We start from the raw sequence: 27,875 nt of genomic DNA, 5'->3' as shown, positions 1-27,875 counted from the left end.
TAAATCAATGTTGTTTTACTGTAATAAGTACTTGAAATAATCAACTAATAGAGAGGAAAGGTTTATTTCAGCTCATGGTTTGGATCCATTAGTTGTCTGTTGCTTTTGCGTGGTGCAGCACACTATGGCAGCTCTTCACTGTGGAGTAAAGGAAGGGTAAGTGGGAGGGAAAGAGTGGGTTCCACACTTCCCTTGAAGTGTGGCGTGTGCTCCTATTGAGTTCAAGACCTTCCACCAGGCTTTAGTTCCAATATAGCAGCAAGCCTGCACTAAACCTTTCCGAAACACATAGAATCCAAACAATCACAAACTTGTTATTTACATAATTTATACTTTATATTTAAATACATATTATTAATTTACATTTTATCACTTTTAATGTAATTTGTATTTATGATTTATAACTTTTTATCTAAGTTTCTTGAGATCTTCTTTGATTTATACATTAAAAAAATTCACCACTTTCTCACATATAAGGTAGACACTTAGTTAAACATTTGAGCCATCTGACTTGACAATGAAACAAATATCAGAATCTTGCAAAAACACAAACATACGAAGGCAAGCCAAACAAGAGGCAGAATTAGGAGATAATCAAAAAGAAATGCCAAGCAGAAACTTGAAGTTCATAATCCTAAAGCAACTCCAGCCCAGAAATGTATATTTAAAAAACCTGGGCCGGGAGTTTGGCCTAGTGGTTAAAGTGCTTGCCTAGCATGCATGAAGACCTGGGTTCGATTCCTTGGTACCACATATAGAAAAAAGCCGGAAGTGGTGCTGAGGCTCAAGTGGTAGAGCTCTAGCCTTGAGAAAGTTCAAAGACAGTGCTCAGGCCCTGAGCTCAAGCCCAGGACTGGCCACACACACACACACACACACACACACACACACACACACACACACACAAACCAAAAAAAAAAAAACCTCATCATTTTTTAAATTTTATAATATACAGGAAGAATTTCTGGGAATAGAATGATTTTTGAAAGAAGATTCTTCATTCATTCTCTAACTGGAATGTGTCAAGGGCACACTGGATCCAGAATTAGAATATATCAAATGTACCAGGAATGGATTTTGGGGAGAGTTTCCATTTTATCAATTAGGTATATCTTACAACCTGAAACTATGGATAGAAAGCTTTTAAAAAGTGGAATAAAAATTTAAAGAGTATATAATGATGAATTACACACTGTCTTTGATCTAAAACTACAATTATACAATTTTGATCATTATTGTTATTGTTAAAAATAATTTAACAAAAATATTTCATGTATAATCTCTACACTAACATAAGATGCATTCTGTTTGACTCTTTATTCATTTATATGAATATAATATTTTGCCTTTTTAAAATCATAGAACACATATAAGATTTTTTAAACCTTTTAATTGGCCTGTAATAACCAGAAAGAAATCGTCAATTTCTGAGAATAGGCTTTTCCTTTTTGGTCGTTGTATTTATTTTTTCTATTTCTTTCTTTCTTGTGCGGGAATGGAAGCACTGGAACTTGAACTTGGAGCCTGGCACTTGCCTTTTTCTCTCAGTTGGCATTCTACCAGTGCTACCTCTGAGTAACTTCTCTACTTCCAGTTGTGTGCATGTGTGCATGTGTGCGTGCGTGCATGCGTGTGTGTGTGTGTGTGTGTGTGTGTGTGTGTGATTGTGCTGTCCTAGGGTTTGAACTCAGGTCCTGACCACTCATTTTGCTCAGGGCTGGCATTCAACCACTTGAACCACATCTCCACTAGCAGCTTTTTATTTATTTATTTATTTTTAAATAGTGTATTAGAAATAAGTGTCTCATGGACTTTCCTTCCTGAGCTGAATGAACTGCAATTCTCAGATTTCAGACTCTTGAATAGCTAGAATTACAGGCCTAAATCACTGGCACTCACTCTACTTCCAGCTTTTCACTGGTTAATTGGAGATAGTCTCATGGACTTTTCTGCTGGACTGGCTTTGAACTTATCTCAGTCCCCTGCATAGGTAAGATTTTGATGATAATTTCTGAGATAGGATCTTACTATATAGCCCAGTTGATCTTAAACACACTCCCGGGTTAGTCTCCCAGGTGCTGAGATATACCACCATTCCTGACTTATTTTTTAGTCATTTTGATAATTATTTTAAGAAATAATAAGAAAAAAATCACACGAAATGTATGAATTTTTCTCAAAATCCCTTTACCTTCTTAATAACTATTGTACACTTTTGTTTTTCACAATACTAAAGTTAATTATTTCATACTTTCTAGGTAGGCATTCTACTCCAAAACTTTTTGCTTTAATTAATTAATTTTAAAAAGTCTTTACATCTTTGCCTTGGACCACAATTGTCCTATTCATATGAGCTCTAGGAGGGCAAGTATATTTTGTCTCTTTTGATGTACTGCATTCTAACATCTAGCATAATTATCCACTAAACAGTTGTTAATCAGTGAATGGAAGCTTTAGTTAAGGTATCAAGAAAGTAAAAAAAAAATTCAAAGTTATGCTTCTTGTACTAAAACCTGATAAGTTTCCATGTTGCCTTAAGCCTTATAAAATCAAGTTGTCAGACATTGTGAAGAGAACTTTATAAAAGAAAGCAACTATGGGTACAATTATTTCATTAAATAACATATTGGAAACCACAGAAGTGTAAACTATTAATGATCAGTTATTATTATAAATGAATCATGACAATTTTGTGTTTCCAGACACTTCATGAAGGAGAAACATTCAACAAGTTAGTATGTTTATCCCTGACAACAGCAACATTTGGGAAGTCATTAGTTTCTAAGTTAAGATAAATACTGGAGAATATGCATGACAAGCTAATGCATAGCCCAGTGATAGGCACAGGGTAACTCTGTGAATAGCTAATAAAAATGTTTTACAGGAGAAAAGTTCAGCAGTCAACACTCCTCCTCTTACTTTCATTGCTCAAGGAAAGACAGACTATTTCAAATATGATCAGCTAGATAAGCATGTCTTTGCTAGGTAAAGGAAGAGGCCCAAGTGTAATCTGTTCTACATTTGAGTGGGATAGTTATTAGGAAAAAGTGCTTCTATTGTTTTTAAAATGAGAAATGGGACTATCAATAATACCAGATAATTATTTCAAGGGATTTTTGTTAAGATAATTATTTCAAGGGGTTTTCTAAACAGGTATACATCTCTCTAAACAGTAGTATATTCAGTATCAGAAATAGACTAAACTTATTTCAATGATACAATAGGTTTTTTGTTTTTGTTTTTTTGTCAATCCTGGGGCATGAACTCAGGGCCTGGACACTGTCCTTGGACACTTTTTGCTCAAGGCTAGTGCTCTGCCATGAGCCACAGAGCCACTTCTGGCTTTTTCATATGTATGTGGTACTGAGGAATTGAACCCAGGACTTTGTGCATGCTAGGTGAGCACTCTACCACTAGGCCACTGTCCCGACCAGGGACAGTGGATACCAGGATTGCTTTAGCAGACCAAACTATGGCACAGCAACCTGACTGTTGGTAAACTTTTAGATTTTTCCTAGAGAAAGAGACCAATGGTGCATATTGGGGATATTTAAAAATAGCATCCAAGAGTTGCAACAGAATGCGAAGAAATAAGCAGCAGCTCTCATGAAGTCTCTGCTTAGCAAACCAAAATCTGTTTACTGTATTCTAAGTTACTATTTTGGTGACCTGTGAGAGGCAGTGAGTCATCTCTTTCTAGTACTCCTGTGATTTCTCTTCCATTGATATTTTCCCATCTTGACTGCTCAGAAGATTACCTGTGCATGAGCTTGTGCTGCCTTCTGAGAGCTGAGTTAACCTTCCAGATCTACTCATGTCGGGGCAAACTTTGGTAAGAGGATTTCTTTCCTTTGGCTTATGTCCAGTGCCTTGGTCTGTGGAGCTCTGTAGTATTTCAGCACTCTGTTCTTTGTCCTGTATGAGATGGAAGTGCTTTGATTTGATACCACCTGGGGAGTATTCAGTGCCATTGAAGATGGTGAATTCCTACTGGTTTTTCTTCTCCTTTCCAGTTTCATTTTATGATTATGGAAGGTATTAATTACATTATCCTGTTCATACTAATTATAGCCATTTGAGAATTCTTTCAGAGGAAAACACTGGCTTGATGCTATATATAGTAAGCTGAAAGTTATCCCAATTAATTGAAAACACAGGAGAAATGAAGCTAATGTTAGTTTCCTACTTATCATTCATCAGTGTCTCTCAATTTTTCATGAGAAATAATAAGTCATAGTCAAGAATCTCTACTGGGCCAGAAAGTTGGCCTAGTGGTAAGAGTGTGTGCCTAGCACACACAAAGACCTGAGTTCGATTCCTTGGTACCACATACATAGAAAAAAAATCTGGAAGTGGCACTATGGCTCAAGTAGTAGAGTTCTAGCTTTGAGAAAGCCCAAGGACAGTTCTCCGGCCCTGAGTTCAAGGCCCATGACTGGCAAAAAAAATTTTTTTAAAGAATCTTTACTGATGTTATATAAATGCATTTATTGAATTTAGGTGGGGCTTGCTCAGAATGGGCTCCCGATTTCAACTCAAACATCTGCTGCAATAACCCCATTGGGATTGTCTACTTATTTGCAATGTGTACATACATAAGATGGCTGCATTTACCTTAGCATATACTACCTTTGTGCATTTGTACTTTACTACCACAAAATTATCTTGAATAATTTGAGGAAAAAAATCAAGAAGATAGAACAGAGCAGAAATGATGTGCTAGAATCAATTGATATTTAGTTGATCTCTAGTGGCCTAAATTAGAGTGGATATGATACTAAAGGTATCATGTGAAAAAAAAAATCCACAGGGCAAGAGGAGATACATTTAAAAAAGACTACTACAAATGCTACTGGTTAAAAATTCAAAAGTATTAGCTTGTCATAGTGAGTTTTTAACATCAGGAAAATCGCTGCAGAATTATTCAGAGTAAATTTATTGGCTATGGCTTTAAAGACAATTTTATTAGTAGTTATAAATTGCAGTAATGTTGTGTATAGTATAACTGCTATGACAACTGCAAAAAACAATGCATTATTATTAGGAGAAAATCTTACAACAGCTAGGGCACAAATTCCATTAGTAGTTAAATATAGCATGATAACTCTGACAATTTTTACTGCAAAAACTATAAAACCTAAAGATAAGACTCACCAGGAAAGATAGTAATTTAAGCCTATGGCTGTCCTTCTTAGACTTTAGAATCTTCAGTTGGGGGATTTCTCGGATCATGACTAATAGACAAGTTCTTTCATTGAGAAGAATTTCTGTCCTTTTTCAAAATGGCAGAGAAGAATTAAGGGACAGCATTTTCCCTTTATTTCTTACACTTCATGACACTTAAAAGCAAACCCTAAATTATTTTAAATATTTACTTTTTAGCAGTCAACACCAGGCTCATGTAGACAAGACAATTAAAGCAATTTGTTACCTATAGATCTATTGCATACAAATTGAACCTGTGACAGAAAGAGATGAGACACCAAGACCCAAGCAAAATGGGAATTAAAGGCAAAAGGAACAAAGTGTACTTTCCCAAAGGAGTACACTTTGTGGTAGGGAGCAGAAATGAAGCTTTCAGGAAAAAGTAATTTCTAGCATGCCAAAGGATCTGAGTTGATATAGTAGCAAGGATAGACATGAGGGTAATTGAGAGTAAGTACGAATTTGAAGCAATTCTCATAGAATCCCAACTCTATTTAAATTATATTAATTATGGTGTCTACTGTCTGAATGTTGTTAATCCTTTAAGCAATGATGCTTGGTATCATATAAATATTGTTCAAGTGTTCTTGAAGGTCTATTTTGCTTGGTTCTTTCCTGTTTAAGCTTATTGTGAAAAATAATAGTGCACACTTTAATGTGACTGTTCACTATGTGCTAGGCGCATTATATTCATATCTTCTTATTCTCAACATCCCAGAAAGGCACTCATGATTATTGTTTTCATAGAATAAAAACTGGAACTGAGAAAGCAAAAGCAATTTATGTTATGTGATGGACATTGGCTTCTAAAAAATCTTTGAGAACAAAGACTATAACTTTTATATACTATTAATAGTATTTAAATGGTCGATACTGAGTACCCAAGGATTATTGCCTAAGCAGACCAAAAGGTCCCAAAGCTTTCTATATTTGAAGTTCTGCAATCAATTTCATTATTGGCTAGGTTATTTTAAAAAGAATTGTGGGGAGAGAAGCTGCTCCATGTGGTTTTCAGGAGACAAGCCTGTACATTTGAGTCTAGCAGCAGAACAATATCAAGGTCTGCTTATAATTTCTTCACTCATTCAGTAAACAATTCTAACCTTGGTCTTCTCATAGCAACCTTGGGGCTAGAATCAAAATGAGCAGTTTACATACGAGAAAATAATTTTTGATAAAAAGAAGGGCTGTCTTAAAAGAAACTATAGCTGGGCTGGGAGTTTGGCCTAGTCATAGAGTGCTTGCCTAGCATGCAGGAAGACCCAGGCTCAATTCCTTGGTACCACATACTTAGAAAAAGCCAGAAGTGGTGCCGAGGCTCAAGTGGTAGAGTTCTAGCCTTGAGAAAAATCCAAGGATAGTCTCTGAGCTCAAGCCCAGGACTGGCAAAACCAAAACCAAAACAAAAAACAAAACAACAAAAAAGAAATTATAGCTTAATTTTTCCACTTCAACTTGTGGAAGATTCCCTAAGGATGCTACTCTAATTTTTCATTTTCTTCTTCAAAGGAACATGCTTATTTATTTTTATGTTTTATTGTGATTAATAGAAGGGTTACATTATATTCACCAGATAGAAGGTGCATAACTTCACAAACATTGATACCCTTTTTCATGACATGGTCCCCATTTCCCTCCCACCCTCCCCCTGCTCATTTTGATTTCCCCCCTTCCCTATCCAATTTCAAATAACCAATTAAGCACATATAAAATATATCAGATAACAAGGTGAAATATTGTAACAATATGAGATAACCAAGAGATGGCAAAAGAGATGAAAGATAATATAGTACATTAAGGACAATTGTCACTCATTATATGGCTTTTGTTTCCTTCTCCTGGAGTTCTTTACATTTAGTGTCATACTATTTGGCCTAATGTCTCTAGATTTGGAACATGCTTATTTAAAACATTGTTTTTAAGTTTTTAGCAATAAATGCTCTCTTAAGAGTATGAAATGAGGGTGGGGGGTTGGGGGAGGGTAATGGGTACCAAGACATGTGAAAGGGTATCAATGTATGTGAATTAAGGCACTTTCTATCTGGCAAATATCATGTAACCCTTTTATTAATTACAATAAAAAATATTAAAAAAGAGTATGAAATGAAACCAAGACAATCAGGAGAAAGTCTAATGATCTAATAATTTTTAATAGACCAATAAGCAGGGTGCAGTAGTATCTTGATTCTCATGTGGGTTGTTCCTGAAGGGGAATGTTGATGAATATATGAAAATTTCTATAAATTAGTCCTTAAGAAAACATACACTTAATGTCTGTTAATGAGGCAGAATATATCATAATGTCAGTAAACTGTAGTGATGTAGTAAACCACTCAGGAAGGACATCTGGAACTCTAAGAGTTATGCAACTTGAGAATCAATACAATTTTTGGTTATTTTAATATTTTAGAACAAAGACTTTAGAAAGTTTAAGTGGTAACCATGCCCTTTTCTACTGAGCCCACCAATTTCAATAGTCCACATTTATAAATGTTGTTTTAAAATTTTATTGACAGGGTGATGTATAGAGGGGTTAGTTATATTTGTAAGGTAGTGAGTACATTACTTCTTGAACATTTTTACCCCTTCCCATGTCCGCATTTGTGTTAATGATACTAGATCACTTTCTTTACTAAAATAGATACTGGATCCACCTCTCATCTCTCCTAAACCTCTCATCTCTTCTAAACCTCCTTTTTCCCCCTGGCTTTCTACTTTCTGCATTATGCTGCGTTCTCATCCATCTCTATTCTACTTTCTTTTCGTTCAAACAAACCTTCTCTACACCTCAGTTTTTCAAGGTACTTTGTTCATACACCTTGCTCTGTAAGTTTAGAAAGAGTAATAATTATCCTTATTGTCCAGGGCCCACATTGCATTTTCATGTCCGTTTCTCCTTATTTCCCAAATGGTTTATCTATAGTTTGCTGAGAGTTTATACTTCTCTGACCATTCCTTCTCTGTATCTTTATTTAGCTCTAAAACGCTAAGTTAACGTCAGAATTAAATTAACTGATTTATTCTTGTGCTGGCACTGGGGCTCAGATAGAGGGCATGGATTGGGTGTTGTCCTTAGTTTTTTCACTCAAGCCTGGGGCTTTACCACTTGAGCCACAGCTTCGCTTCCAGATATTTGTTGGTTAATGGAGATGAGTCTTACGGATTTTCCTCCCCCAGCTGGCTTTGAACTACGATTCTCAGATCTCAGCCTCCTGAGTTGCTAGAAATACATTCGGGAGTGAGCCATCGGCACCCAGCTAGAATTGCTTCATTCTGTGCACTAGTCTATGAATTACTTAAAATTGAAATTGAAAGCAACGCTGTGTGTTTTCTGATGCTATTTTCTTCCTAATATCCTCAGAAGGAATAGTGGAGCCCTTGTGGTCATTACTAATCCTAGGACTGGATGAGACAGCAGGTTTGTGAGTTCGAGGACAGCCGATTTTACACACACACACACACACACACACACACACACACACACACACAATGTATATGAACTTTGAACCTTTTAACAGAGCAAAATGCACCTGCTCCAACACGGTTATTTCATCGTCATTTAAATTACTGCCCCTTAAATACATCTGCAGTAACCATGGGCTAAAGAGGTTGACAGCGAATAGTAGCACAGGAGCAGCAACAGCAATCACAACAAAAACCATTATCTAAAGGAATATGGAAGAAACAGAACAAAAAGAATTGTACTGTGAATATTTTGTGCTCTGCTCTATTTACTGAATCCCGTTGGACCTTGGGCAAAGGGACTGGTTGGTTCAATACTTCGGTTTGTCAATGGAAGAATTCCAGGAAGAACTGGATTAAAAAACAAGGTGGAAAAACCTTAGTAGCAAGTAGTAGAAGTGGCGCCCAAGGTAGGGAACAGAGTGAACAGGAAAGAAACCACCTTATCCACAGGGCTAGCTTAGGACTCTACTACCACCAACAGGAGCCAGAAACCCCGCCCCTCACATCTGATGGACAGTCACCTTATGCAATCAACTTCCCGTTCACTATAAACACTCCTTTCCTCTTCCCGCCCATCGCCTCTCCTCTTAACCAATCAAAAGGATGGGAGGGATCATCCTTGTGGATTCCAGTTTTTTTTTTTTTTTTTTTTAAGGATAGACAGTGCGCCGCGTTACGGCTGAGGAAAAAACACCTCAAGAGCTAGGAGGCGGGATCTTTGTGATGAGCACGTCGATCGACCAATGAGAGGCCTCAGCAGCTCTAAGGCCCGTCCACCTAGATGGGCGGGGCAGGCGTGGGGCCTGGCCAATGGCGGCCTAGCGGACGGAGGTTGAGCCGCGGTGGGTAGGGTTAGTGTGAGAGGTGCGGCGGGGGAGGTAATGATGGTGGTAACGGCGCAGGGAGGCGGGGGAAAGGGGTGCTGGCCGCCGAGCGGAGACTCGGGCTGGGCTCCTTAGGGTGGGGGGACGGTCTCCGGTGGCCCGTCCGGGAGGGGGCGGGTGGAGAGGCGCCGTCTGCCTGCGGGGCTGCGGACCTCGGCTCCGGGGAGCGCCGCGGCTGGCTTGGCACTTCCATGTGGCTCCGCCGGGGATGGAGGACTCGGTGGTGGCGGCGGCGGCGGCTGTCGCTGCGGCGGCGATGGAGGAGCGGCTCTGAGGGGGGTGCGGGGACCACACTCAGCCCGGCGGCGGGATTAGAGGGGTGAGGAGCGAGGTGGGAGGGGGCGAGAGGCGAGGCTGGGCTCGGGACCCGGCCGGGGTCTCGCGGCGGCCGTGTCTGGGTGACAGGGATAGGCGGTGGGCCACCGCCTGCCATTGCCGGGGGGCTGGAATCTGGACCGAGTGCGTGAGGACCGCCCGGGCTCGAGGAGGCTGATCCCTGAGGTGTGGGGGTGGGGGAGCGCCGCGCCCCGCGCCCCGCACCCCGCGCCCCGCGCCCCGCGCCCCGCACCTCGCACCCCGCGCCTTCCTCTAGCCCCTCGGGTCCCTCCTTCACGCCCAGGCAGGAGTTTCCATTTGCCTTCTCTTGGCAGCCTTGGTGAAGGGGAACCCAAGTGGCCTGGAGCCAGGACATTGACCTCCCTGCGCCTGGCGATTTCCCTCCACTCCCCGGTTTCCATCCATTTCTCCCTCTGACTGAAACAACGGCCCTCCTCCCTGCTCCCTAGTTTCGTCCTCTTCCCCACAAGCATATATTCCAGGAGTCAAGTCCATTAATTATCAGCGGAAAAAAAAGTTTATTTAAAAATACTTCAGTCCTCCCCTCTGCCTGGCCCCCGCGGAGCAGCATCCCGAGACTTTCCCGCTCTGTTCCTCCTGGGGTGCTGGCAGGGGAAGGTAGGGCCTGGACTGACTCCAGTCTCCGGATTGTCATTGATGCCCAGTTACCTGATTTTGTTGTTGTTGTTGCTCCTTGTCTCCGGTGTGAGCTGTCATTTCTCCTTTGGCATCTCGCATCCTTTGATATTACTGGCTTTTGAGGCCGTTGTTTTATTTCATTGTTTAAAAAACATGTACAACAAGTGAGATTGCATGTCGCAGTCGTATCTAGTAGTCACTTCTCATGCTATTCTCATATTCTTTCTCTCTCTCATTTTTTCTTTTGTTTTGCTTCCCCCCCCACCCCCAGCCCTCCAGAATACCTGTCACATAGCCCGGAATGTGGAATGGTGATGTCTCCATGAGGGAGCTTCCTCTCACTCATCTGTCATGTATATCATACTGCTTTTGACTGGGCCATTCATCTAAGATGGGATTTACCCTGTGAAACAGGGAGAAGACTTATGGACTCCCAAGCATCATTTCAAGTGGTAGTTGAGTTTTAAAAAGTACAGACATACATGCAAAGCTCCTTCTTTGCTTTGGACCTTCTGCTTTATTAAAGCTGCTGTGTTGCTAATCCAGAAGTGTTCCAGTGTATTGACCCATCACCATGGCTTCAGTTTGGAAGAGACTCCAGCGCGTGGGAAAACATGCATCCAAGTTCCAGTTTGTGGCTTCCTACCAGGAGCTGATGGTTGAATGTACAAAGAAATGGTAAGATGTATGCGTGTGTGTGGGGGGGGGTAGAGTTTGCTGTCACATGGCCTAAACTCTTGAGTCTTTTGATACAGTGTGCCAAGTCAGTGTGTAGAAGCTGGGCAGGGTGCAGAGAATGCTAACAAGTATTGTGATGTGTGTTGTTGCTGCTGGTTCTGTCCCTGTGGGTTTTAATTACTGTACTTCAGTATGGCTCAGAGTACTGCAGATGAGAGCACACTAAGTGCAGTGATTTGGTCTCGAGGTCATTTGTCATTAGTGTTAAATAACTATAATTTTAAGGAGGCATAAAGAATGGTCACTGAGATACTATAGATTTATATGCATGTTTTTTTTTTTCTTTTTGGTGGGATTGGGATTTGAATTCAAGGCCTCATGCTTTTTGCTTGACTGGAGCACTACCACTTTAACCATGCTTCCAGTCCTTTATTCATACATGCTTTAATGTAACACATGTACCAGTTTTAAGAGTCTTATTACTATAGAAGTCTAAGGTCTACATATTGATAGTGATAGTTATTTTATACTGATTATATTTTGCCTTCAAGACAATGATTTTTTTAAAAAAATATTTGAATATTGAAATACTAGTCCACACAACCTTAGAAATTCTTTTGTTAAATGCTTATCCAGGCAGATGTATTTTCTTTTAATTGAGTAATGAGATACATTTCTTGGCTGGATTTAAGGAAGCAATTAGTAATGTTTATCTTTGATTTGCTTATTTTCATTTGAGCAGAGTAAATTTGAGTCTTTTCACTGCTCTGAATGACAACAAGAATTCTTATTTAGTGAGGAAAAAATTAATCTTAAGCAAATGGTCCTTTGGGTTTTGATTTACTAAACAGTGTTACTGCAAAATAAGTTTACTTCATTGTTCACAAAGACTAATCTTATGTCTTTAATAATGTGTCTCTTTTTAAACATCCTTTAAAATTGCTGTTATAGAACTCTTTATTTATTTGGGAGCTAGTTTCTGAATGTTATTTTAAGATCAATTTTAAAAGGCTTCCAATGATTATTTTATTTCAGGTACTTTTGATTAGAGTTAACTACAACATCCTTCCCACCTTCAAGGAGCTTACACTCCAGCATAAGGATATTCATAAAATAACTTCACTGTGATAGTTGCAATAATAGAAATATGTTACATAGCAATTTTCTAGGAAGTTTTTTTTAAATCTTTTTTCATCCATTTGGTTATTCCTGGGGAGGTTATTTCTCTATAACTCAGTTTTCATCTGCACAAAAAATAGGAAGAGTAATTGTGAAAATTGAGTTACTGCAAGTAAAATGTTTGGAATAGTATTAGGGCCATCATTTCCTAGAATTGGGTGAAGGGAAAATAGTAGTAGTAATAGTAGTAGGGTGTGTGGTGGGGGGGGAAGAGTCTTTGGATGACTTCCTAGGATTTAAACTGAATTTTAAAAATTAAGAGGAAGTCAAGAATGAGAAGTAAAGTACCTTTAGACTGGAAGAAAAACTTAAGTATTAAATATTAGGACATACGCTGGAAATTTAAATGCTTTGATGTTGGTAGGCCTTACAGTGTTGCTGGATTTCAATGGGCTATGAGATTTGAGAGGTCAGTGAGACCCAAATATTGGAAGTTAAGTGCTATAAGAAGGGGCCTGGGCTTTATTCTGTAGGTGACAGAGACACATTAAAAGTTTAGAGTGAAAGACAGATTAGGATCACTGTTGGAAAATTACCAGAACATTGTGGAAAGGGTGATTTTTTTGGCAGTACTCAGGAACTCAAGGCCTTGTGTTTGCTAGGTAGGTACTTCTATCACTTCAGCATGCTCCCAACCCTGTTTTGCTTCACTTAATTTTCAGATAGGTTCTAGTACTTTCTTGCCTGGTTCCAGGCTCAGACAGCAGCCCTTCTACCTATGCTACCATCAGAACTGGTATTACAGGCTTCTATCATTATACCCACTTTGTTTGTTGAGATGGAAGGTCTTGCTACCTCCTGCCTTGATCCTCAACCTCTCAAGAAGCTGGTACATTAGATCATATGATAGAATGTTCTTTATACATGTAGCTGTAAATATCCTGAAATGATTCTTACTCACTAAAACATGCAGTTTATACCACCTAAAGAATAATATACCTTTGTGTGATACATTGGGATTTTTTTTTTTTCAATTGATAAATTGGGATTTTTTTTTTTTCAATAGTAGGAGTTGAGCTCAAGGCATTGTATTTTCACTTGGCTTACTTGTTCCTACTTGGTACTCTTCCACTTGAGCCATTCCTTTAGCTCAGCTTTTTTTTTTTTGGTTAATTGGAGATAGAGTCACACTTTTTTTGCCCAGGGTTGGCTTCAAACTGTTATTCTCCAGATCTTGGCCTCCTGAGTAGCTAGGATTACAAAGCATACATCCACCAGGCCCGCCAGATTTTATTTGAATTTTATTTGTAAGTAGATATTTTTTTGCCTTACTTTGCTTAGCATCCTTATAATAGGTATAGATTAGGAGATTAGGTTGATTTTTTTTTTACTCTTAATGTCATTTCATATATATATATATATATATTGTCTATTTATTTTACAGTGCTAGGGGAGTTGAACCTAGGACTTTGCACATACCAGGAAAGTACTCTCTGTAAAGATGTGTCCCCAACTCTGGTTTTTATTTTTTGGTTGCCTTGTATTTGATTCAGGCAGATACTCTGCCTGTTGTGTCACTCTGTCACCCCTTTTTGTATTGTCACCCCTTTTTTATATTGGTTACTTTTCACAGGAGGGTCTCCATTTATGCCTGGAATAGTCTATACTTTTTATTGGTGTTCCTGGAGACTCTGGGATGACAGAGCGGTACTCAGTCATTGGTAGAGATATAGAGATGGAGTCTTGCAAACTTTTTTTTGGTCTTGGCTTTGGAACTCTGATCCTCTATTTCTGCCTCGTAAGTGGCTAGAGTTATAGATTTTAGCCACTGTTTTTGGTCTCAACCTCACTCTTAGATTTTAGATAATACTTTTGGTGTACTGAGAGCAAAAAGAAGAAAAATAATTTAAAGATCATGATTGAATAAAAGGTATGAGTTAAAGCATTAACAGTAAATCAAAACACTAGGAGAATAAGAAAATTAGAGAAGAAAGTATAAACTATAAAAAGAAAGAACCATATAATTAAATTTGTGCATTGGTAGTCTGTGCATATAGGGGTCATTGCCTTGCTACTTAAAATTTTTTGTTTTTGTTTTCCCTGGGAATCAGGAACATTTACAATACCTAGGAAATAGATCTACTGAATTAGAAACTATATTTTAACAAGGTTTGTAACATGCATGTTATGAATTTATAATTTTTTAATTTTATTTTTTGTGCTTTTACTGGAGATTGAACTCGGAATCACCCCTCTCATTGGCTTTTTTCAATTATGACTGATGCTCTACTATTTGAGCTATTTCACTACATCCAGCTATTTTTGGTTAATTAGAGATAAGACTCTCCAATTCATCTTGCTTCAAACCCAGATCTTGAGATCCCAGCCTCCCGAGTATTAGAATTATAGATATAATCCCACCAGTACTCAGCAAGGAATAGTATTTTTTTTTTTTGCCAGTTCTGGGGCTTGAACTCAGTGCCTGAGCACTGTCTTTGGTCTTTCTCAAGGCTAGAGCTCTGCCACTTGAGCCAACACACCACTTCCAACTTTTTTCTATGTATGTGGTACCGAGGAATGGAACCCGGGTCTTCATGCCTGCGAAGCAAGCACTCTACCACTAGGCGAAACTCCCAGCTGCAAGGAATAGTATTTTAATGTTTTCAGCCTTACCAATCAGCTATTTTTGACTCCAAGGAGGTACATGAAAGATATACTGATTTCAGCATGAATTTAAAACTCAGGGGACTGAAAATGGTAGACAGGATGGGATTCAGGAAGCGATTCCATTTCTGAACTACCAATATCATACAGGAAGACTTTCTTCCTTTGTATGATTTTAAATTTATATTTTGCATATGTATTATAATCATATTATTAAAATCTCTAAAAATATAAAATGCAAAAACTCTAATAAAAGTACAGAACTGTATAGATGTGCCTCTGATAGTTTGATAACTTGTTACTGTAGAATTTGAAAACTAAAAAAGTAGTTTTTCCCAGTTAAAATTAATGTAGCTGGCTTATTAGATAAAATAAAAAGTCCTTAATTTGATGTTCCAGTTTCCTAAAGCCAATTTTAGTCCAATTTTTCACTGGACATTTAAAGGCTAGATGTGAATGTTAACTTGAATTTATGAAAGCTAGTTATATAAAAACATATAATTTGGATCCACTTCTTTGAGTGGTTTAAACAAGCATTTCTCTGTTGACTACAGAGTGATGTAAAACTACATGAACGTTGACTTAAAGAACTTGGATTGTTTAAATAAAAATAAAGAAAAGCAAAAGGTAATCTGAGGGTGGTGGCACATGCCTGTTGTTCCAGCTATTCTAGAGCAGAGATTTAGGAGGATTACCGTTTGAAGTGAGCTGGGACTAAGCATGAGACTTTACCTGGGAAACAAACAAAAAGCCAGAGAATAGTGGGCTTTGCTCAGTTGGTAAAGTGTGAGACCCTGAGTTTAATCTCTAGTACCGCCATCCCCCCCAAAAAAAAAGGGGAAAGGAAGAAGAATTATTAATTGAAGATATGCTTGTTTGGTTTCAGAGCCTTTGGAAATCTAGTTTCTGAAGCACAGTGAATAGAAGTTAAAGGTTAAAGTGACTACAAGTGAGTCTGAGAGGCTGGTATGAACTAGATTGTGTAAGGCCTTCAGATCTTGGTGAGGGCTTGTGGATTTAAAGTGTGAAAGAATTGTTGAAAGGAGATGAGCAGGAAATGATACAATTTGTTTTAGATTTGCAAAAGATTATTCTGAAGATTGGAATATGGACTGTTGTAAGAGTAGAAGCAAAGATATCCATTAGAAATCTATTACTATGAAATAGTGCCTAGGCTCTGAGTTCAAGCCCCATGACAAAAAATATTACTAAAAAAAAGAAAAAAAATCTATTACAATAGTCCAAACAAATGCACGGTAATGAGAAATAGTCCTATTTATATAAGTAACACATACCCACTTTTATCAAGGTCTTAATTGTAATGAATAAAGGTATCCATTTTAAGTGTAGAGTTCTGTGAATTTTGTCAGCTGGAAAATGAATTTTCTGAAGGTCAATTGACAGATGTTACTAATAGAGTATAAAATAGTAAGTGATGGATCAGTAATAATTACAGGTTTTTGACCTGAGGAAACAAACACAGTGTTACTTTAGGCCTAGGGGAATCTCTTGAAGAAAAGTGTTTTATTTATTTATTTATTTATTTATTTATTTATTTATTTATGTCAAGGAGCAATCAAGAGATATGTGTGTGTGTGTGTGTGTGTGTGTGTGTTTCTTAAAGAGTTTTAGATATTCAGATGAAGATCATAATTAAGCAGTTAATTATGGGTTTGACCCAGGAGAGAGAAGAGATCTGAAGCCTTTAAGTACATAGGTAGTATTTATAACTATGGGACTATAGGAAATTTCTTATAAAATTCATACAGTTTGAGAATAGAGTTAAGGACAGAGCTCTGAGACATGTCTCCCATATAGAGGAGATAGCAAAGAAGACTGAAAACAATACTGAAGTGACAGGAAAGCTAGAAAAGTGCATTTTCTAAGAAGTTGAGTATAGAAAGAGAATGGAAGGAGTATTTGGCTGTATCAAATACTATTGAAGTTGAACAAGACGACCATTGTATTGGCAAGATGGAAGGAGCTGTTCACCTTGAAGAGAAATTTCTGAGGAATATTGGGGAGGAAAGCTTGATTAGAAGAAATAAATACAGTGAGTACAGGTGATTGCCTTAAAGAATTTGGCTACAGTGCAGACAACTAGGTAGTAACTGGAGAAGGAAAAGAGTTTAAAGGCATATCTTTGGCATGACAGTTATTACAACATGCTGAAAGGCTGACAGAAATGATTGAGCAACAACACATGATGTTAGAAAGAAGACTAACCTCAGGGGAAAAGTCTTGAGGAGAAAGAAACATGTAGTATACAAATGGAAAAGTTGAATTTGAGCGGAATCAAGGAAAGCAGGAATGATAAATGATTAAAAGGGGTAGTATGCAAGTAGATTTGGTGAGGACAGACTCAGATATTCTTTTCTACTGGCTTCAGTTTTCTTAGAGAAATAATAATATAGATATCAGTTTAAAGGGAGTGATAGGGGAAAAAGTTGATGAAGATTTAGGGACAGAAAAGTTACGAAGTTGTCAACGTGAGAATGAACTGATTGCTGGGTTGTGCCAAGGATCTTCTTAACTGTGGGTTGGCATTCTTAACCCAGCTGTGTTCAGAGCTTGCATATAGGCACAGTTGGATTTGAGCAGTGCTGAGTTTTGTCAGGGCTATGTAGCTGAGGGAGAGAGAAGGAATTAGCAAGTGAATGTACAGAAGGGTTTATAGTGATGTACTAGAATGGAGGAAAGAATTCTGAAAATGCAAAGATTTTTGGTGATCAAGAGATTTGAAAGTTACAAAAACATTGGGAGGAGATACACTGAGGCACTGGTGGCTCATGTCTGTTCCAGCTACTTAGGAGCCTGAGATCTAAGGATCATTGTGATTCAAAGCCAGCCCAGGCAGAAAAGTCCCCTGGACTCTATTTACAATTAACCAGCATAAAGTGAGATGTGGCTTAAGTGGTAGAGTACTAGTTGTGAGCAAGCAGTATGTGAAGTTCTAGCCCTTGAACCAGCAAAAATAAAGTGATCATAAAAAGGTAAAGGTAGTGTTATTAACTAGTTTCTAGACTTCCTTCTAGAGAGACTTGTTTGTTGAATTTTCTATGTTATTAATTGAATATCTTATTCCTGGAAACAAAATAGCATTGTCTTTTTTGGGGGTGGGGTATGGTGAACTGTGAAAGTCATAGAATTTGAGCAAATATAAAACACTTATAATTCTGTGATCATGATCTATGGATTGATTTTTTTTTTTTGCCAGTCCTGGGCTTAAGCTCAGGGCTTAAGCAGTGTCCTTGGACTTTCGCAAGGCTAGAGCTCTACCACTTGAGCCTCAGCACTATTTCTGGCTTTTTTTTCTATGTATGTGGTACCAAGGAATCGAACCCAGGTCTTTGTGCATGCTAGGCAAGCACACTACCTCTAGACTGATTTTTTTTTTAAATGGAACTGTTTCAAAGTAGTAATTTATCCATATTTTAAATGTTTGTTTCATGTGAAGTACAGCTTAACAAGGCTTAAATTGTGCTGGTCTTGGGGCTTGAACTTGGGCCCTGGGTACTATTCCTCTGCTCTTTTTGCTCAAAGCTAGTGCTGTGCCACTTTGAGCTGTAGCACCACTTCTGGTTTTCTAGTGTTTAGAGATAAGAGTCTCATAAACTTTCTTGCCCTAGCTGGCTTTGAACTGTGATCCTCAGATCTCAGTCTCCTGAGTAGCTAGGATTACAGGGTAAGCCACTAGTGCCCAATGACAATATCTTTATTTTTGGAAAAAATGAGTATTTTTGTTTCTGGAGCAATATCAGTTCATATTGTTTTATAACTTCATTTCACTGTTTCATATAATTCAAAATAAACATAGTACTAAGCAAACTAACTTAATGTCTTAAAAGTAGAATAATAATGTATCATCATTTCTGTCTGTCCTATGGCATTTATGTGTGTGTATATATTTTTTGTTTGTTTGTTTTTGCCAGTTATGGGGAATGAATTCAGGGCCTGAGCACTGTCCTTGGGCTTTCTCAAGGCTAGCACTCTACCACTTGAGCCACAGCATCCCTTCTGGCTTTTTTTTTTTTTTTCCTATGTATGTGGTACTGAGTAATCGAATCCAGGTCTTCGTGCATGCTAGGCAAGAGCTCTTACCACTAGGCCAAACTCCTAGCCCCTAGCATTTATATTTTTATTCTGTATTTTTGTAGTTCTGGGGATTGAACCCTGGCTTTTATATATGCTAAGTGAATTCTCTGCCACTGATCCATAGCCCCAGATCTTTATGATATATTTCTTGAGAATTCATTTGGAGGTTATCAGCTGTTGTTGCAACTTCTGGAGAGAAGTCATGAGGGAGAAAGAAGACACTTCTTTAGCCAGCCAGATCAGCTGAATCCATTTTAACCATCAGTAGGGTGACAGATGTAGTAGCAGCTAGTATTTCTGTATAACAGTTATGATAATTTTTCTTTGAAATACTTTCTTCCTGGTGTGTGTGTGTGTGTGTGTGTGTGTGTGTACTGGTAGTAATAGTGGAACTTGAACTCAGAGCCACAGATTCTTGCTTTGCTTTGGCTTGAGGCTGGTGCTCTACCATTTGAGACATACCTCCACTTTTGGCTTTTTACTGGTTAATTGGAGATAAGACCCCCACAGACTTTTCTGCCTGGGCTGGCTTCAAACTATGATTAAGGATTATGTCAAGAAGTACAGTTAGGTTTGTTTTCATATTAGTTTTATAATTAATACAGTTAGGGGACTTAGACTTAGGAATTTTTAGAAATATGCTATTGATGTATTAAATGTATTTGTTCTAATCTTGTGGTAAATCTCAACAGAAGAACCACTGAAGTAGTATATTACGTGACTTAAAAATAGTCCTGCGATCCAAAGAAAAAATTACGCAAAGCATTTTAAACTGAATGCTCAGTAGGGATGTTATATTCTGTGTCATGACTTTTGCTTAATTTCTAAAAAGGAATTGAGCTGAATATGTAAAATGTAGACAGTGAAATTGCTATAGGATGAATATCATAATATATGTGTCTTTGTTATAGTGTTCTTCTTGGAGAGTATGCTAATAGGCACCTGAAGATTTTTTTGAATATGACCTAGTAAATGTTTTCTATTTTCATTACTCCTTGTATTATTATTATTATTATTATTATTATTATTATTATTATTATTTGTTGTTGTTGTTGTTGTTAGTCATGGGGCTTGAACTCAGGACCTGGGCTGTCACTGAGCCCTTCAGCTCATGGCTACCACCCTTCCCCTGGAGCCACAGGGCCACTTCCAGTTTTCTGATAGTTAATTGGAGATAAGAGTCTCACGGACTTTAGTGCTAGGCTGGCTTTGAACTGTGATCCTCAGATTTCAGCCTCCTGAGTAGCTAGGATTACAGGTGTGAGCCACCACACTCAGTTTAAGAAGATATCATTCTTAAAGTTGATACTGAAAGAGTATGTCAGCTCTTGAATTTAAAATACCTTCTTGAGTAATTTAGAGATATAAATAGAACAGTGATAGAGCAGGATGAGTATATATTAATGGGCATTTGAGAAGAGTCATTTGCTACTTGGACACTTGATTTAGTTCAGAGATTTACTGGCAGCTGAGGCAAAAAGAAAAGCAAACTGGCTAATGTAAAACCTTGAGCTAAAGAAAGTCTATGTCCTTCTAGCTAGAGAAAGTATATGAGTTTGTTTCAGAGACTTAAAAAAACCCTTAATCCAAAGAGTATTTTATTATGAGAAATACAAGAAACTGGATATGAAATTGTACACTTGTAATTCATATCCTAAAGCAGAAAAATCTCAATCTCAAACTCAAGGTCAGCTTGGGATACATAGGGATACATAGTGACACCCCTCCTTTTTTTTTTTTTTTTTTTTTTTTGCCTGTCCTTGGGCTTGAACTCAGAGCCTGAGCACTGTGCTGGGGCTTTCCTCAAGGCTAGCTACAGCACCACTTCCAGCTTTTTCTGTGTATGTGGTACCTTGAAGTTGAACCCTGATCTTTGTGCATCCTAGGCAAGCACTCTACCGCTAGATCAAACTCCCAGTGGAGACCCTGTCTTAAAAACAAAAAAAATCCTTTTGGGTAATAGCTCCAACTACAAAAAATGCTATTAATGTATGTCAACTTTTATATCAGTCAATGTATAATACAATGTATCGGTAAACTTTTTATGAAGATCCTTTAAGAGAATATGGATAAGAGACCTCATTTTTTGTTTAGCCAATTTAAACCAAGGGTATAGTTTGGAAAATTGTAAAAAGTTTAGAAACCTTTGGTAATAAACTTACATTTTGTACTGGGAATTAAACTCATGATATAGTGCTTACTAGGCAGTTTTTGGCCACACCTCCAACCTTTTTTTGCATTAGATATTTTTGAAGGAGAGCCTTTTTTGCTTTGGCTTGCCTGGGCTGTGATCCTCCTACTTGTCTTTCCGTCTGTCAGTGAATTGTTTTGCTCTGTTTAATTTCACTTAGAAAAACTTAATAAATGTCAAACTGTAAACAAATTTAGTTTTGCTAAAACTACTAGCACAACAATGTTCATTGCAGCATTACTTACCATAGCTAAGATATAGAACCAACCCAGATGCCCCTCAGTAGATGAATGGATCAAGAAGATGTGGTACTTATACATGATGGAATTCTATGCTGCCATAGAAAGAATGAGATCAACCCATTCATAAGGAAATGGAAAGACGGGAAAAATCATATTAAGTGAAGTAAGCCAGACCCAAAGGAGCATAGGATCCATGACTTCCCTCATTTGTAATGATTAGTACACATCTAAGATTTTCCTAGCAGAGGATCACAATACCTCCAAACCTATGTACATATGGTCAGACAGGATGCGACTAAAGGAAATGAACTCCAAATTATGGAAACAAGAGGTTTATCTTTGTGATTGTTGTTCTTAATGTATTATGTGAAGTTATTTCTTTTCTCTTTTTTCCACTTATGCTTAATCTCATGTGGTAACTGTATCTGACTTTGTTACCTGGTATATTTTATATATGTTTATTTATTTAAAATAGGGAAGGGAAGTGAGAAAACAAGATGATTGGTAGGGGGAAAAGGAAGGGAAAGGGGGAAAAACCATGAGAAGGAGTATCAAGGTTCGAGAAGTAATATACCTATTACCTGATGAATGTAACTGTAACCCCTCTATATGTTATCCTGACAATAAAATACAATAAATTTTTAAATTTTATTTTATTTTAATGTATAGAAGGGTTACAATTATATTCACCAGATAGAAGGTGCATTATTCTTCACACGTTGATACCCCTTCTCATGTTTTTGGCCCTGTTTCTCTCCCCCATCCCCTCCCCTAAACTTTTTTCCCCTCCTATTTCAAATAAACAAATAAACATATGTATAATATACCAGGTATTAAAGTCAGATTCTGTAACAATATGAGATTAACCAAAGGGCAGCATAAGAGAAGTGAAAAAAAAAAAACATAGTACATTAAGAACAACAGTCACTCATAACTAAGCTCTTGTTTCCATGTTCTTGAGGTCCATTAATTTGTCCTCATCCTATATGGCCTTACATTTCCAGGGTTTCAGCTATTGTAATCCTCTGCTAGGAGAGTCCTAGTTTGTACTAATTATTACGAATGAAGGAAACCATTGAGCCTATGTTCCTTTGGGTCTGGATTATTTCACTTAATATTCACTTAATATGATTTTTTCTTTTTTTTTAATTTTTTTATTGTAATTAGTAAAAGGGTTACATGATATTTGCCAGATAGAAGGTACATTAATTCACATACATTGATACCCTTTCACATGTCTTGGTACCCATTTCCTTCCCCCCCCCACACCTCCCACCCGTCTTGGTTTTCCCCCCTTCCCTATCAAATTTCAAATATCCAAATACAAATAAATTCAATATATCAGATAACAAAGTGAGATACTATACCAATATGAGATAACCAAGGGACAGCAAAGGAGATGAGAGACAACATAGTACATTAAGGACAACAATCATTCATTATATGGCTTTTGTTTCAATATCCTGGAGGTCCTTTCAATTAGCTTCGCATTATAATATGATTTTTTCTAAATCTTTCCATTTCCTTACAAATGGGGCAATGTCATTCTTTCTGATGGCAGCATAGAATTCCATTGTGTATAAATACCACATCTTGTTGATCCACTCATCAACTGAGGGACATCTGGGTTGGTTCCATATCTTTGCTATGGTAAATAGTGCTGTAATGAACATCATTGTGTTAGTGGCTTAGTTTGTCCTTTTTCTGGACAATTGGGTAAATGCCAAGTAGTAGAATTGCTGGTTCATAAGGGAGCTCTGTGTTTAGTCTTTTGAGGAACTGTCAGACTGCTTTCCATAGTGGTTGAATTATGTAACCCCTCTTTATGTTATCCCGACAACAAAATGCAATAAAAAATTAACAAAAAAGAAAATACAGAAATGTTCATTTCTACAATGACATGAAATTTTGTTTCCTGGTAATAACCACAGTATTTTGAGATATTTCTTCTTGATGTCTTTTTTACTATGTAGCATGGGGAAAATTAAAATCTATATTAAATAGCATAAACCTCTTCTATGCCTATAAATCTTAATTTATGCAATTGCTAGTAAATAGTTATAATGTAATCACTCATCTTTTGTAGAATTTTAAATTAAATGTGTCATTATTACTTACACTTTTTACAAATTCAAATCAAGTGCACATCTTTTGTTAGGTTTTACATTAAATGTGTCATTATTAATTACATTTTTTTTTACAAATTCAAATCAAGAGCCTAGTTCTTGAAATACAAAAATTTTCTAATTAAGGCCTTTTTGTCTTTTTCTATTCTCCTGAATATTGTGACTGGATGTAGCTATTCATTTCTTCACTAGACTCTAAAGTTCAAGGGAGAGAGCTTGCCTTCTTTCATCTCTCGCTCAACACAAAACTAGGAGCATAGCAGATACTCAGTAGATTATTTATTGAGTGATTATGATTTTGGATTTTTCTTCTGCCATTTCTAGTTTTACCTCACACTTAGGATTTTTTTTCTTTGCAGAGCTAGGTTTGAACTCCCAGGGCCTGTGCTTTTCTACTGAGCTAAACCCCCAGCCTTACACATAGGATACTTGAGAGTCGAAAAGTGTACAGAAGTCTAAATTTAAGGTAGATATGGTTTTCTCCAAACTTGCCTAACTTCCCAGTACCTTATTTAGTAGCAAAGTAAAGGCATAAACAGCAGGTTAAAGGAGATGCTGCTAACTACTCTATAATCTGGCTCATTGTAGTTCTTTTTTTCTTTCTCTACTACTGCTTCTGTTCTTTTCCTCTCTACCTTCTATTCTCCAGAATTTAGGTCCAACAAAGACTTGCCATTTTCAGATTCAAATTGTTCTTTTCTATGGGCAATGGAAGTAGTATAAGAGGTGTTAAATGTTTGTTTACAAATGCAGTTTGTTTCACAAACAAGCCTAAAGGCTTGAAAGTTTCCAACTCGTTAGATATATTTCTTAGGAAATGTGTATATACATTGTATGTATATGCCTACCAGTTTACAAAATATTTTTTAGTAAATATCTGTAAATACTTGTGTGTGAATTATGGTATATATTATATATGTCAGTCTGATTTCCATTTTGAAGTGATAGGATGGGAAAAAATATGTGATTATTGAATTCCCTCTGAGTTCTATTAGGTTTTCTTGACTATTTTTGATAGAAAGTTGTATGGATATAGGTGCACTGTAGCTGGAGAAAACTCTCACAATTGTTGTGTCCCTTTTTCCCTTGGAGTGTATATGTAAATATTTAATGGTTCTTTTGTAGTACAGTACAGATGCTTAAAATATTAATTATGGCCAGCCAATTGCTGGCCATAGTTATTGGTGCCCTTCTGCTGAGAACATATTTTAAAGCACACTGCTTTATTTTGCTCCTTAGAATCCTCATAATACCAAGTTGGACCTGTCCCTGGTTTTAGTGGAGACCTTTTTCTCCCTGCTTGTTTGGGCATTGTGCATGTTCTGCAAGTCCTGTGCCATTGAGCTACAATCCCTGTCTTTGGGGGACATTTAAAATATGAATATGATTGAGTTACAAAAAATGTGTATCTATGAAGGCAATGTCAAATATGGTGTTTATGTATTGCAATATAGTTTCCTGTCCTTTTTATGCTAAAAGCCTCTCCTTTTCTGAAGTAGTAAGTAGATTGAGGGTTGAAGGGTGCTGAGTCCAGTTAGAAGGCAGTAAAGAGTTGAAGTAACTCTGGGAGGATGTTGTGAAGGAAGGAGAAAGTCTCATTTTCATACAAAGCAATGTCTCACTGATGTTTCAAGTCAGGAGGAGATGTTGGGATTGCCCACCACGTTACCACCACATTGGCAGTTTCAGCCAAGGCTGCACCTGTAAAATCACATGTGGAGTTTTAAAAACCCTGTACACTAAACCAATTAAAGCAGATTCTCTAGGACAGAAATAAAGTCATCAGTATTTTTTATTTTTTTTTGTGGGTCATGAGATTGAACTTGGCTAGGGCGCTGTCCCTCAGCTCTTCACGTCAAGACTTACCTTACCCTTGGGCCTTGGCATTATCCTGAGCTCTTCAGCTCAAGGCTACTGTCCTACCCTTGAGCCAAGCCCCACTTCCCATTTTCTAGAAATTAAGTGGAGATAAGAGTCTCAGGTCCTTTTGTGCCCTGGCTGGCTTTGAACCTTGATCCTCAGATCTCACCCTCCTGAGTATCTAGGATTACGGGCGTGAGCCACCGTGCCCAGCTGGTATCAGTATTTTTGAAAAGCTTTCCAGGTAGCTGGATGCTGATGGTTCAAGCCTATGATCTAGCTACTAGGGAGAGTGTAATCAAGAGCATCTCAGTTTGGTCATACATGTGAGACTTCTCAACGAGTAACTGAGTGCAGTGGCATTCTTTTGTTATGTTGGTACATAGAATATTTAGAGCTAGAAGACTGTGGTTCCTGGGTAGCCGGGGCAGAAAATTCTATGAGACATCTCAGTGGAAGAAGCTAGGTGTGGTGGCATGCACCTGTCATACTAGCTATGAGAGTAAGTGAAAAATACAGTTTCTGTCCAGGCATGTACCTAGACAGAAAGTGAGACTATTTCTCAAAAATAAGCAGGGCAAAAAAGGTCTAGAGACATGGCTCTGTAGTAGAACATCTACCTATCAAGATGAGGCTCTGAGTTTAGAATCCAGAATCATTAAAAAAATAAAAGCAGAACCAGGTGCTGGTAGCTCACACCTGTAATCCTATAACCATGATCTTAAAGTCTGTGTGACTCCTATCTCCAATAAACTACTGGAAAGCCAGAAGTAAGGCTCTCACTGAAGTGGTAGAGTGGTAGAGTGGTAGCAGCTTAGGGACAGATTACAGATCCTGAGTTCAAGCCTCAGGACTAGCACCAAAAATAAATAAATAAAATAAGAAAAATGAAAAGAAATTTTCAGGTAGCTTTAGTGTATTACACCCAAGATAAGGATCTCTACGAAGTTTCATTAAGTGAAGAGAAGATATATAAGATATATTTTATAGCTTTTGTTTTAGTTGGACACCATCAATTACTAACCAGTTGAGAATTTCTAAATGAAACTTAAGGTTCATTCCATTCAACAGTAAATATTTATTGGGCCCTTAACCTTATACGAGAGTTTTATTAGTTGCTAGGAATACAAGGATATATAATTCTGATAAAGTAGTATAAACTAGTGGTTAAGATAAAAACAATACATACTTTTAATATAGAGCATACAGAGTTTGAAAGTAGAAGTGTTGGGAACACAGTAGGAATAATCAACTCAAATTGAGAGCCAAAGAAGGGGACTAGGTGAGATGAGAATTAGTGAAGAGTTAGTGAAAATTTAGGAGTTTATCAGGTAGAAAAACAGGAGGAAGATACACATACATACACAACTAAAGTCTCAGGTGAAGAAATTGAAACAGTGTTTGGAATTTGATGAAGATGTTTTTGAGATACTTAAATGTTGTGTAATTGGAAAGGTAGTGAGGTTTTTTTTCATATATTTTTATTGTAATTAATAGAAGGGTTACATTATATTCACCAGATACAAGGTGCATTACTTCACATACATTGATACCCTTTCTCATGGCTTGGTCCCCATTTCCCTCCCCCCCATCCCCACCCCGCATCTTGTTTTCCCCTGTTCCCTATCCAATTTCAAATAACCAAATACCCATTTATCCAATATATGAGATAACAAAGTGAGATACTGTAACAATATGAGATAACCAAGGGACAGCAAAAGAGATGAGAGATAACATAGTATATTAAGGACAACAATCACTCATTATATGGCTTTTGTTTATATATCCTAGAGGTCCTTTCATTTAGCGTCATACTGTATGGTCTTATGTATTTAAGTTTTGTTCTATTGTAAATCTCTGCAAGGAGAGCCCAAGATTTCTACTGATTATAACAAATGAGGGGAACCACTGAGCCTATGTTCCTTTGAGCCTGGCTTACTTCAGTTAATATGATTTTTTCTAAGTCTTTCCATTTCCTTACAAATGAGGCAATGTCATTCTTTCTGACAGCAGCATAGAATTCCATTGTGTAAAAATACCACATCTTGTTGATCCACTCATCAACTGAGGGACATCTGGGTTGGTTCCGCATCTTTGCTATGGTAAATAGTGCTGCAGTGAACACCGTTGTGCTAGTGGATTTAGTATGTCCTTGTTTCTGGACCATTGGGTAAATGCCAAGTAGTGGAATTGCTAGGTCATAGCGGAGTTCTATGTTTAGTCTTTTGAGGAACTGCCATACTGCTTTCCATAGTGGTTGAATGAGTTTGCACTCCCACCAACAGTGTAGTAGTGATCCCTCCTAGCCACATCCCCTCCAGCATCTGTTATTAGTTTTCTTGATCCTGGCCATTCTAACTGGAGTGGAATC

The 27,875-nt window shown here is 37.7% G+C and overlaps 1 protein-coding gene across 1 annotated transcript in view; it reads left to right on the top strand.

The window, feature by feature from the left end:
- The window catches only part of Ehbp1 (EH domain binding protein 1), a 283,776-nt gene that overhangs the window by 15,505 nt on the left and 240,396 nt on the right, over positions 1-27,875 (top strand). The window contains exon 2 of the mRNA XM_090336837.1: positions 10,801-11,207. Within this exon, the coding sequence (XP_090192963.1) occupies positions 11,104-11,207 (104 nt within the window). The 5' untranslated portion in view covers positions 10,801-11,103. The remainder of the gene's footprint in view (positions 1-10,800; positions 11,208-27,875) is intronic.

This window comes from Megascapheus bottae, chromosome 7, assembly GCF_031878675.1.
Source record: "Megascapheus bottae isolate mThoBot1 chromosome 7, mThoBot2.hap1, whole genome shotgun sequence".
In the NCBI taxonomy this organism is placed as follows: Eukaryota; Metazoa; Chordata; class Mammalia; order Rodentia; family Geomyidae; genus Megascapheus; species Megascapheus bottae.
The sequence above is the reverse complement of the archived record's forward strand: the minus strand, read 5'-3'. Positions and strand labels throughout refer to the sequence as shown.